The sequence below is a fragment of the Mytilus californianus genome, unplaced genomic scaffold (assembly GCF_021869535.1).
Source record: "Mytilus californianus isolate M0D057914Y unplaced genomic scaffold, xbMytCali1.0.p SCAF_2, whole genome shotgun sequence".
In the NCBI taxonomy this organism is placed as follows: Eukaryota; Metazoa; Mollusca; class Bivalvia; order Mytilida; family Mytilidae; genus Mytilus; species Mytilus californianus.
Window position 1 is genome coordinate 81,074,473 of NW_026262668.1, and position 13,592 is coordinate 81,088,064.

At 31.6% G+C, this 13,592-nt stretch overlaps 1 protein-coding gene across 1 annotated transcript in view; it reads right to left on the minus strand.

The window, feature by feature from the left end:
• The window catches only part of LOC127728283 (golgin subfamily A member 1-like), a 57,610-nt gene that overhangs the window by 34,753 nt on the left and 9,265 nt on the right, over positions 1-13,592 (minus strand). Inside the window, exons 5-8 of the mRNA XM_052235593.1 lie at positions 12,220-12,294; positions 10,639-10,736; positions 9,986-10,114; positions 6,289-6,437 (exon numbers count right to left, since the gene is read on the minus strand). Coding sequence (XP_052091553.1) covers positions 6,289-6,437; positions 9,986-10,114; positions 10,639-10,736; positions 12,220-12,294 — 451 coding nt within the window. The remainder of the gene's footprint in view (positions 1-6,288; positions 6,438-9,985; positions 10,115-10,638; positions 10,737-12,219; positions 12,295-13,592) is intronic.

A 13,592-nucleotide genomic window follows, 5' to 3' on the forward strand; every position in this document is an offset into this window, starting at 1 on the left:
ATATATGCATAATATAAACTTTATACATAAATCTCATTTCGAATGTTGTCTTTTCGTCCTCCAACATTCTTTGTCAAAATCCGGGATTCGCACTCGACTGTTTTGGAGTCAGAGATACATCTTACCATAGATGTAAAATTACATCTACAACCTTACACAGGTACACTGGCTAGTAAAGGGACAATAAACGGAAGTATAAATTGCCCCAGGTATTTTAAGTCGTATATTGAGTGTAATGTGTACACCGCCACGTGTGAGTGATTTCAAAGATAATCAAAATGATGTAATTCATGTAGTAACTTCCATGCAGCTACGCATCATCGCACGTAATATTGGACATCGCAAAAAAAACTAGAATTTTTTATGTGCCTTGTTAGATATTTAAAATGATATAACATCCAATGAAAAAAGAAATGTTTAAGATGGATATTTCTGATTTTCTGGTGAATTAAAAATTCCATAGAATATCTGTAATGATTTTAAGGAGCATGCATCTCGTTTATCTGATACTAAGTGAGTACAATAAGTCAACGTGTTAGTCGAACTATAAGTTTGTTTTGTCTTAAAATGTGTAGCCGTGTTATTTTGTTCACAGAACGATGGGCAAATTGAAATTGAAACAAAAGGAAAATAAAAAAATAAAAGTTATTACCGTACCATAAGTTGACAAATAATAAAAAATAAAATATATTAATTACCTATTCCGGCACACATGAGTTCAATTTATTAATCCCACAAGGGATACCAGCTACCAAGGAGACATTTCATATATCGGTACTCAAATCACTTCAATATTTTATTTCTCCGCGTGTATACCTGATGAAGTCTCGATTATTTCACAAAGACGGAGTAAGGATTAAAAAAAAATAAAGGAAGTAAAAAATATATCATTTATAAGCTAGCACACCAGTGGCGGATCCAGAAATTTTCATATGCACTGACTGCCTAAGAGGGGGTCGCTTCAGTCATGCTTCAGTGATTCCCAATACATGTATAATCAACCACATTTTTTTTCAAGAAAAGGGGTACCTGGCCCCCTCTAAATCCGCTTCTGTCACACTATTCCATTAGTACTTTAAAACTTCTTGCACGGTGAACTACTATTAAAATTAATTCGTAACCAGTCACTTATGCCCACCCCCCTTTCACTTATTTTTCATGCTCATCTTTTCCGTTTGTAGGAAGGGTCTAAAATGCCTTTAATTTTATGTTTTATTATTTATGAATTAAAGAACAGTTTCATTTAGAGTTAAAACTATGTCCGACACTCCCTTTATCTGAAAAAAAGCTTTCATTATTTAATAAAAAAAAGTTTTATCTTATCTTATCCCGTTAGTATAGAAAGTCCCTTTAGTCTAGATTTTTAGTTTATTGAAGGACCTTTTTGTCTGATTTTAAAAATATACCTTAAATTGTAAAAATATTGGAATAAGCTCTCGCCGCGATATAGCATTTTTGTGCTAATGCAGCGTAAAGCAAACAACAATCAATAGAAAGTCCCTGGATTAACTTAAAATGGTCATTCATTCTCTCTCATTGATTATCCAAGTTTATCTAATCACTTGACTATGCACCAATACCCTAAAATCTCATTACACAAGGACACCTGTGGTACAGCAAGGATTCGTATATATAAAATTTAGTTCGTTGTACGTTCATGGATATTCATGACATGTGACCATTTGTGTGCACTTAGAACTTGACGGTCATCTTTCTGACCATCGATCAGATCGTGCAAGGGCTGTTTCGCCAGTCAAGGTCCTTTCAAAATTCCATATATGTATCTGAACATCTACTCGCGCTTTAGCCTAAAGAAAAGACACGTGTATTCTCGGATGACGTAAGGAGAATTAGTATTTGTAATTATGATATTGTTATTATATATAAAAAAAGAAGATGTGGTATGATTGGCAATGAGACAACTCTCCACAAGAGACCAAAAATGACACAGAAATTAACAACTATAGGTCGCCGTACGGCCTTCAACAATGAGCAAAGCCCATACCGCATTGTCAGCTCTAAAAGACCCCGACATGTTCATATTAATGATCCACTCTTTGAAACCTAACCTTAGTATGACGAAAGTGCTATATATAACGAAAACAGCGGAGAAATGGATTAAATAGACTTGCTTTATTGTATAAACTAAAAAAAGGTCGGAGTGGAACTAACCCCGAAAAATTCAGTCTCTCTCCGTAATCGATCTCTTCTATATACTTGTTAATGAAATAATCGTAGATCAGCGGAATATAACGACTGAATTATTCGGGTAAGTGAAACAAGTAAATAAAAGTCAAAATTAACCATATGTAGTTCCATAAGGAGGGATCTGGACAGCCTGCCCCTAAATCAGCCTCCGAGTTGAGTCATACGTATTGACCTTTCTTGGCGCACACACGGTTTTCATTGCCTATGTGTTTTTTTTTTGTACAAATAAATAATTTGATAATTAATATGCCTTCAATCCATTTTCTTGAGACATATTACACGTACATGAATCATGAATTTTCTACGTTTTTATAATTTTGAACACATAGTATGCCCTGGGATCTGACAAGAAATATACATGAAACATTGAAAATTCACGATAGTAAGGTATATAGGAGCAACATTTAAATTCAAAGGGTTAGGGGTTTGTTCTGAGTCGGAAATAATTCGGAACACAACGTTATTCCCCACTGCCATGCACCAAACATTTTTTTCTTGAAATAAACGGTATGGGGAATTCTGGAATTCCGATTTTTTTTGTCAACTGCCAGACCACAATATTTTTTTCTCTCATCAAATTGGGGATCAGAATAGGCCTCCAGATTTCTTTTGGAAAATTTGGTGTTCACCCCAAGAACCGGGTTGGCCACAACATAACAATTTCAATTTTATTTACAATTTACACGGTGTGCATATGTTTAAGTATGTTTAAATGAAGATATTTGCATATAGTTTAGGACTTTATTCATTATAGGTTGAAAAATACAGGCAAAGTTCAGATGTTTATGAAGTGTTATATATTTTGACTTTTGTGAAACTTAAACAGAATAGACAATTGGGGCAAATCTGATGAAAAAAAAAAACTAAAATTCCTAGTAACAAAAAATTAACCCACATAACAGCAATTGAAATCTCCTCCCCAAGAAATTGTACCTCAGGACCTGTATAATGCTGGAAGTATTTTAATATGCCTTTGGAACACCCTTTTAAAAAATTGGGTATGGTTCTCCAGGCCACGGCTTAGGTAGCACTTCACAGTTAGAAAATAAAATTAAAATTGAGCCACAGAATGTCTGATAATCTTCCAATCCTGGCCTTCAAATACATTAGGCCAACTGTACTAGCACCCCCTTTTTTCTGAGAAACCCTGGCTAGCACAACCTTCCTTTTTTCACAGTGTCTGGATCCGCCCCTGACCGATACGTAGTACTCAACTATGATCAACTGTAGGTCATAATAAAGGACGAAATACGTAACGTAAATTAATTCAAGCGTGAGGGGCCCCCATATATCACGGCTAAAATTGTACTTAGTTTGTCCTTTTATACAACCTTTTGGCAAGTACCACCATCCCAGAAATGAGTTACCACGATCTTTCAAAATTAACATGAACAGTAACCATCATCAACGTCCTTTTTTTTTCACTCTCTCTATTTTCTAAGTAATGTACAACTGTTTACGCTTGTCAGTAGTGTTTATCATTGTTTTCATTAGTTTACAAGTTGTGACCTTCGAAATTGTTTTATTCAATGTTCCTATAGATTTTTATGGTAACTCCCTGTGCCCCTAAAAAACAAACAAAATAAAGTTTCCCTCCCACAAAATTTTACACTTAACGTTGATTTGAAAAAAAAACTTGATTTTATAATTTTGGTTATCAATTGAAATGAACCTTCTAGAGCCTCAACCTAACGCGCACAATAATGTCAATCATTACACATCAAATTTAACACTAAATTGACATTCCACAATAGTAACATCACCTGTGTTTATAGCTACATGATATTTCCCGCCGTTGGAAAATCTCGTGCAGTGACACAATTGATAAAATCTATTTTTAACATCTCTATTGTGAGCGAAATTTTTGACGTGCATTATTTCATTATTAAAAATGTTCGATCTACATTTGTTTCAGTCTAAAATTTAATTAAAAGAAACGTAATATCATTTCTTTTTCTTTGGCAATTATAGTAAATTAATCTCATCCCGGAATGTATATTCACTTTACCATTAGACCTGAAAGTGATTTCTAATAAATGAAGAAACTGTGTTTCACATTAAAAAATTTAAGAATATTATCGCTCAGGCATATTTATTTTATTTTAAGATGATTGATTGTTGGTTGCTTAACTTCCAGTGGCAAATATTCCATGCAAGTCCGGACAAACTTAGTTTTAAGATCGCACTTTCAAAAATCATTGTAAAACAAAAATGATCAGAAGAACTTTTATTCATAAGAAATAACCGTCCAATCTTTTAAAAAGAACTTATTTACATTTCAAAGTGTAACAGAATAGTTTACAAGACAGGCATTGACGTTAAATATACAATTCCTTGTATCATAGATATAATGGCTATTATATCTATGCTTGTATACATGTACGCAACTTTCATATCTTTTAAATTGAACTTTTTTGTCTAAAAAGACAACCCACGAGTTTGCGAAATCGAGTTTGAATGCACTGCATTGTGTGTAAATACATATACATATTATCAGAGACATATATACACAGAGATTGGCAACTCCGTGAAATCCCGTTAAAAAACGCGGCCCGGAATGAGATTATCGTCGATAATTATTCTACAACATGTAGACAAGTCAGGGATGAATAACCTCGATAGCTAATCAAGCAAAGTAATAGGAAAACTTATTTCAGATCAAATAAATTCTTTTTCTAAAAAACTACTTGAAATAGTTGTATTTTTTTTAATGTATTTGATTGAGAAAATATTTTTTTCTTTTTTTCGGCATTTCTTTTAATTTAAAAAGTAAAATCTGGTAATGATCATGATATTACAAGAAACATTTCTTTGCTAAAGTTTGCTTCTAAATTACACAGTGAAATTATGTGTGTCCGATTTTCCGGTCATTATTTCCTTAGAGTTGTGCCTGTGGATTCACAGGTGTGCGATTACGCAATTTATTGCCCTCCGATCACCTGAATTTTGCCGGAGGTGAAGTTCTAAGTGGATTATTACTTGGTAATTGTTTTTATTGTGTTTGTGTATATATGTCTCTGATATTATGCAACGACGGTCTGACTCTATGTATTACCAGGGTTGCGTTCAATATCGTAGCGGCTACGTAGTGCTATGTAGATTTTTACTATTGAACGTGTAGCTATAGATAAGCTGCTACATAGATATCGATAGCAACTACATAGCCGCTACGTAGCTGCTACGATATTGAACTCAACCCAGTTGACCCCTGATACCAACTAAGGTTACTAAAGACTTTCCCCTGGCCGTTCATTTAATTTTTGTTTCAATAAACGGTTCTAGAAGCAATTAAATGATCTGCGGCCTCTGACATATAATTAAAAAAAGTAACCATCTAATCCCCAGATATATATATAATCTGTTTCTCTCTAAATTTACAGAAACATTATATGATATATTTTTGAAAATTCCTTATATCTCAAATGATTATAGTTACTTTGTTTTTAATTCTGTAAACATCTATATATCATAATTTGTACCACACTACAAGGATCTATTAATAACCGTCGCTCACGCATAACGGATTATACAACGACCTATTAATAACCGTCGCTCACGCATCAGTGATTCTATCAATGACTCAATACACACCAGTTTTATCGGACAAACGGCTAATTCCCGCCGACACGGAAAATCTCCGGATAACATGCAAAATATCCTGTAATACAGCAAATTTACGATGAACCTCTAATTTTTATCCGTTTCGCGGAGATTAGCCAAAAAACACCGGAGTTTTTACAAAAATCGCGGTGATTTTCCAAATAGGTCTGCCAGTGTATACACAATATCCCTCCATTTCATAAGAGAAGTGAAAATATATATATTAGATGGATTTGGCTATTCTTTAGGTCCTTTTTGGTCTTATAGCTCTTCAACTATTTCGGTTCTTATCCATCCTTGGCTTTCAAATATTTGGCTTTGAGCGATCCTCATGAAGGTAAATCCAGAAGAGCGCTTCGAACGCATGAACTTTATAATGTGCTGTTTTCATTTTTTAAATATATGTATGCTATACAAACTAAGGACCTTACAGATAAATAAATGTTTTAAGCATAAAGCATGACTGTAAAAAAAGCAAACCTTTGAACTGTTACTTGTTTTCTATCTTCCTCAAGGTCTGTCACTTTGTTTTCTAAATCTTTTACAGTTCTCTCTGCTACTTCTAAACAAGATTGTGTTTCCTTTAACTCATTTTTAACTCTTCTCAATTCTTCTTCAGTATTCAAGAGCTGAAACATATATAGCAAACAATCTTAATATTTGTTAACAAATAGTTTATAAAAAGAAAAAGTTGTAAATAACATAACTACAAAAAGTCATAATGGGTTCTGTGGAACTCTGTGTCTTGCCTGTGATTCCTGTTGTCAGTGTAAAAGTGTAATGTTGACTTAAAAAGTGATCAATAAAATACAGAATTTAAAAAAAAATCAAACTGTTTCTTTGGATGCTATTTCTTGGTCTTGAAGATTAGCTTCTGTCCAAGTTTCATAACAATCCATCTATCAGAAAAATACTGAAAATGAAAAAATATATTTTCAAATGTTTTTTCAGCCATTATCTCTTAATCACAAAAAAGCTTCAGCCAAATTTTCATAAAATTCTATGAAGGTTTGACAAAGTAATTGATGTGTAACAAACTTTAATCTCAAGACTGTATTTAGTTGTTAACTGTAACAAAACTAAGTCCATTTATAAGTAAAATACAGAAAAATGAAAATAAATATTTTCAAAATTATGCACTGGATACTGTCTTTTTGGTCATCTACAAGCTTCTGTCCAAATTTCATAAAATTCCATGAAGGTTTGAGAAAGTTATTGATATCTAAAAAATTTAACCACAGACTGATCCTAAATGTTAACTGTAAAAAAAACTAGGTCCATTCATAAGTAAAATACGGAAAAATGAAAATAAATGTTTTCAAAAATTTGCTCTGTTTATTGTCTTTTGGTCATAAACAAGCTTCTGTTCAAATTTAATAAAATTCCATGAAGGTTTGACAAAGTTATTGATGACTGAAATAACTTTAATCACAGACTGATTCTTAATGTTAACTTTAAAAAAAAATAAGTCCATTTATCAGTAAAATTTGGAAAAATGAAAATAAATATTTTCTAAATTTGGCTCTGGATACTGTATTTTGGTCATAAAAAAGCTTCTGTCCAAATTTCACAAAATTCCATGATGGTTTGACAAAGATATTGATATCTAATCAACAGCCGACGCCGGAATCTAGGATTGCTATGTCTCGCTTTGGCGACATAAATGTTGCAGGCTCAACATAAAGTAGTTTAAAACAATACAACAGAGCTACGATAACCCATTTACCAAATTTTGTTATATGAAAACAATTGTTCTAATATGATGTTCTTCTCTCGCTTTAGAAACAAAGCAATTTCTCAATTCCAATAGATCATGGGCTGCTTTTGACTAACGTCACAATTGAAATTGCAACGTCAGTTGTAATTTGAACAACGCCAGAGATCAAAATGAACATTTATGTTGGTGTTGCTAGCTAGGAAATTAAATAAAATCATTTTAAAAGTAAGTTAACATCTATTTGTTCATTTTTTATCGTGAAACGGTTGATTTTCTATATCGCTGTGGTATCATCAAATAAAAATGTCTGCCTTTCGAATGTGTATTATAGGTTTGCTTCAAAGTACAAAAGTTCTTAACAGAAATGCACAAAAATGACATTCAAAAGCTAAAATGGCATTTATTTAGTTTACTGCTTTTCAAGTTAGGATATAGTCAAAATTGTCACATTTTGGAATCTAAGTTTACATTCACAAAAAATCAATTGTCATTTCTATACACTGGACAATGCTGAAGGTTTATCATAAATTATTTCAAAATTGTTTGCAATGACTTCAATCAATATATATAGGGTCCTCATTATGCTGCACTTTGTGCATATTTTTTTTTCTCATCTCAACTCATATTCTATTTGAATTCTTGTTGAATTTTTAGGTTAAAGAGACTTAATTCCTATCAAAGATAAGGAAGAAATTTGAACACCAGACTTGTGGCAAAAAGTCCCATCTTCATTTCCAGTTTTAAGATTTAAGTTCCTTTAGAGAATGATTTTACACCAGCTGTAGATGTGTAAACAAGGTTTAGAAATTCTGAATTAGGAACATAAGAGTCTCAAAGGTTTGGCAATCAAATCTTTAAATCCTTTTCTGTACTGCTTCCATGCTTTTTATTATTATTGTATATTAACTGCACAATGAAAATAACATTAACACTTCATAAATTGTATGCTTCCCAAACTTTTCTGGATTTTTGTCTTCAGTAATGCTTAAAGCCAAAAATTTGAAAGGCAATGATGCATAAGTAGCAAAACACAATGAAGAGCTATAGGACCAAAAGGGTCCTAAAAATAATAGCCAAATCCATCACCTTTAATTCCTTTAGAGAATAATTGTTCATCAAATTTCCCTGAGAAAGTTGGAACCTTAGTTTCATAATAATTTTTTATTCTATCAACAGAGAATTTAAGAAAGTATGTTGTAAATCATGTTAGTACTGAAGCACTCACTACTCAGCTAATGATACCCTCTGGGACAAATAGATCGCCAGCAAGAGGAATGCTCCAGTGCTAGTGAATGAAATAATACTTTAACAAGAATGTGTCCATAGTACACGGATGCCCCACTCGCACTACCATTTTCTATGTTCATTGGACCGTGAAATTGGGGTAAAAACTCTAATTTGGCATTAAAATTAGAAAGATCATATCATAGGAAACATGTGTACTAAGTTTCTAGTTGATTGGACTTCAACTTCATCAAAAACTACCTTGACCAAAAACTTTAACCTGAAGCGGGACAGACGTATTTTCTATTTTCAGTGGACCGTGAAACTGGGGTCAAAACTCTAATTTGGCATTAAAATTAGAAAGATCATATCATAGGAAACATGTGTACAAAGTTTCAAGTTGATTGGACTTCAACTTCATCAAAAACTACCTTGACCAAAAACTTTAACCTGAAGCGGGACAGACAGACGGAGAACGAAACAACGCAGAGACCAAAAAACATGATGCCCCTTGGTTGGGCATAAAAATTGTATGCATTCCAAAGAGTGTTAATGGATTTACCTTCATCAGAAAGGGTCAAAGCCAAAAAAGGTCAAATATGCAATAAAGTTTATGATTAAGATATATAAAGATTTCAACCAAAATATATACAGATTTTTAAAATTTTGATCAATGTTTTTATATTTTTGATTTTATGGTTTTAAGGTTTACTTCCTTTATATCATTAGTTGGTACTATTATAAACAATCAGGTTTCAGAGTTTTGAAATTTGCTTAAGGTCTGTTTAAATGACTGACAATATAAGAAAGTTTGTGAGATGAATTCCTTATGCATTTTAGGTTTTCAGGGATTTGATTTTTTTTTTAAATTCATATTTATTGTTACATCTGAATTAACTTCTTTTAATTCTGAGGTTAATAATAGGAAAAAAACATTTTTCAATTTCTTCATTTTGGAGAATGGTCATCTCCCATTTGCAGTTCCCCTAAACCAATGAGTAGAATTTTAAAAATAATCTTCTATTAGTGTTATCACCTTCTTTTCTATCTATTTCTATGGAAAGATTCTTGACATTTCCTGTAGTAATGAACGGACTATGCATTTTTTGCCTACAGAATATTCAACATTCCTTGTTTTTCTTAGCGACAATTAAAGTGGTTTATAAACTTCTTTTTTAATTTTCAATGTGGCACAGTCTATCTACTACAGAGGTCAACATTATTAAGAGTATTTACCAAATGTTTGACCTTGGCCAGCTCTTGTGTTGCCAGTCCTTGTAGTTCTTCTTTTTCTTCCTCTTGTTTATACAATTTATCTTTGTATTCCTCATATTCTGTTATTTTTGCCCATAAATCATCTTTTTCCTGAAAAGAAACTTATCATTGAAACATAAGGAAATAGTTGAATTAATATTTCTGGAGTTTAGTTTGAAATAAAGCTTTTCATATTGTTGCAGGTTTTGATGTAACATCTATGTGAACTTGTATCTAAAGAATAATCTTATCTATCAATACTATGTTAGTTTTTGTCAAGTGGCTAAAGACTAGTTGCATATAAGAGTTATATACCACATATAAATCATGTATAAGCCCTTACTTGGCTGTTAGAAACAAAGCAAACAAAGGTTGTTTCTATAGTGTTGTTCCGGGAGTTTGAGATGAGATCAAAACCTTTTTCCTCTAAAAATCTAATCAACTAACAAAATAAATAGTGTAATACTACATTTCTTTTTGAATACCTAATAGACAGGTGAACACACAGACATGCTGACTACAATTAATATGTCTGCTGCTGTCCCAAGCATAGAGATAAACATTCTGTCAGTAATTGTATTTGTATGCTGCAACAGACATTTCCTAGTAGAATGTGAACTTTCCTTACAACTTACCTCATCCTTTTTCTGTAGAGCCAGTGTAAATCCTTCAGCCATCTTTGATTGGTTCATCTGATATTGCTCGTTTAATTCTCGTATCTTCTGATCATGACCTGAAAATATGAATACAAAGTTTATTTCAGGTACATATGCAGGTTAATTGATAGAATTAGACCTATCTGAACATTTCTTTTGTTATTCAAGGAATTTAAAATTATTAAATTACCTGGAATACCTCAACTTTCTTTTATTATACCACTTTGAATTATTTACCTGTTAAAGTTATTTATTTATTTTACCCCATTTAACGTAAAATGCAAAATCAGTGAAGTGGATGAAAACTTTGACTTTTTTTCATATTTGGTCTTTTTGTTGAAGAATTCAATGTTAGTATTGACTTTTAGTTAGATGACTATTTTGTGCATAGATTAAAATCTTAAAGATCTTTCTATTGTATATGAACTTATTTCAAATGCTCTAACCACTGTAGATAGATTTGATAAGCAGTATACTATAGTAGGAATTTATCATATCCCATCCTTTTTTATCTTTTTAATCATATCCCTTGGTGGTAGGAATATATCTTATCATTTCCTATGGTGGTAGGATTTATCTTTATATTTCCTTTGTTGGTAGGATTTATCTTTATATTTCCTATGGTGGTAGGATTTATCTTTATATTTCCTTTGTTGGTAGGATTTATCTTTATATTTCCTCTGTTGGTAGGATTTATCTTTATATTTCCTATGGTGGTGGGATTTATCTTTATATTTCCTTTGTTGGTAGGATTTATCTTTATATTTCCTCTGTTGGTAGGATTTATCTTTATATTTCCTCTGTTGGTAGGATTTATCTTTATATTCCCTGTGTTGGTAGGATTTATCTTTATATTTCCTACGGTGGTAGGATTTATCTTTATATTCCCTCTGTTGGTAGGATTTATCTTTATATTTCCTTTAGTGGTAGGATTTATCTTTATATTTCCTTTGTTGGTAGGATTTATCTTTATATTTCCTCTGTTGGTAGGATTTATCTTTATATTTCCTCTGTTGGTAGGATTTATCTTTATATTCCCTCTGTTGGTAGGATTTATCTTTATATTTCCTATGGTGGTAGGATTTATCTTTATATTTCCTCTGTTGGTAGGAATTTATCACACTGCATCCTCTGGTTGCAGCGATTTACAAATACCAATTATCAACCTTTTTTATCATTCAGTCAAATGCTATAGCAGAAAATAAATTATGCACATTGATTTTGGGTGTACAGTGTTAAACAAAATTGGTGGCCTTGATCTTATAGATCCATCACTTATTCAGATACATGCTCTGATGATGGTATCTCATACCAAGTATTGTTTTTTTTCCTCTCAAATAATGACCTGAAACTTCAGAAATTCCAATATGATTAGATACACAACTTCTGATGAGGTACAATAATATCGACTATCAAGATTGAAGTGAAAGTTGGTCAATGTTGTAGATGAGTAAACACTTGTGAAGCATGGCCAGAAAACAAGATTACTATAGCCTTTTACTGATAATATCTGATGGATATAAAAGCCAAAAGTGAAGTCAAATGAAGTAAAAAATTAACCTGCTTCTTGACTCTGTAATGATGATTCAAGCTTTTCAATATTTTTGTTTTTCTCCTTTATTATTGCAGCATATTCTACAAAAGAAAGAATTTGCTAAATTCATAATCGTATATTATAAAGCAAACAATCACTACAAAATAAAAAAGATAATTATAGAATAACTAATCGAAGAATACAAATATAAAAAATATATTCAACAAGTGACCGAACAACACATTAAATCACGAATGCACGTAGCGCATGAGTTAATTATCAGTGTTGTTCGGTCAAAAGTTGAATATTTTTCGATAATTGAATTCTTTGATTATTTATTCTTTTTGATAAATTGACAATGAACTTTTTAATAAAATTAAAGTAGAAAATGTAAGAAACGATATCTTTTTCTACGCATTTACAATTTGATTTCATGCGACGTCATCGACAACACCTATTGTTGAATGACGTCAGAGGAGTGAAATAACCGAGTTTATTTCGCAAGTGAAATTATCGGTTTTTATTTCACTAGGAAATTAACATGGTAATTCATTGCAACCAATGTAATAAAATAATTCATTACTGGTAAAATTGTTTCATTATTTTTATTTATACACTGCAATCTTTAAAAACAAATTATTTTGTAAAACCATTACACATTTATACCTGTGATATATATATATATTTATCACTTATAAAATACATTATGGTATAGTACAAAACAACTTAAAACATATCCTCTTTAAAGAATAATCTTTTATGTTTACTCTAGTAATCATGGTCATAAAGGTTATTTTGAAATAATTGATTGATGTGAAAACTTTCATATTCCAACAAAATACGCTAAAATCATCTCCAGATAAAAAATGTTATCAGCACTTGCAGAACTACATTTGTATTTCACCTTTGTATGAATTCACACTCCTGATTTCATGAAATAGGTTTGTACTGGTACATGTATATACATTTTGGTTTCCATGATGTAAATAAATGAAATAAGACTTGAAATATATTTAATATACAAAAAGACTTAAGAATATTTTTCAAGCACCATCTAAAAGAGAGAAACAATGTTCCTTTATGAATCTTTAAATATACTAGACCATGGTCTTCTGCAATCTCATAAGACTTTTGTCAACCATATGAGACAAAGTAAAACCATTGTAAATTATGGATAGTTTTGAATTGCCTATCACGTCTCTTATACATTGTACTTCTGGAGCTGACAAGAAACTGGAAATGACTAGACTGGCGCTGGCAAGAGAATCGAACTAAACAAGCGATCTGATTATTCAATATAAGAAATTATCTTCCATATAAATATAACTCTGTAAAAAATTCTTTCATCCATAGGCTAATTGCATATTTGGTACATTGTAAATCATGCATTATTTAAAAA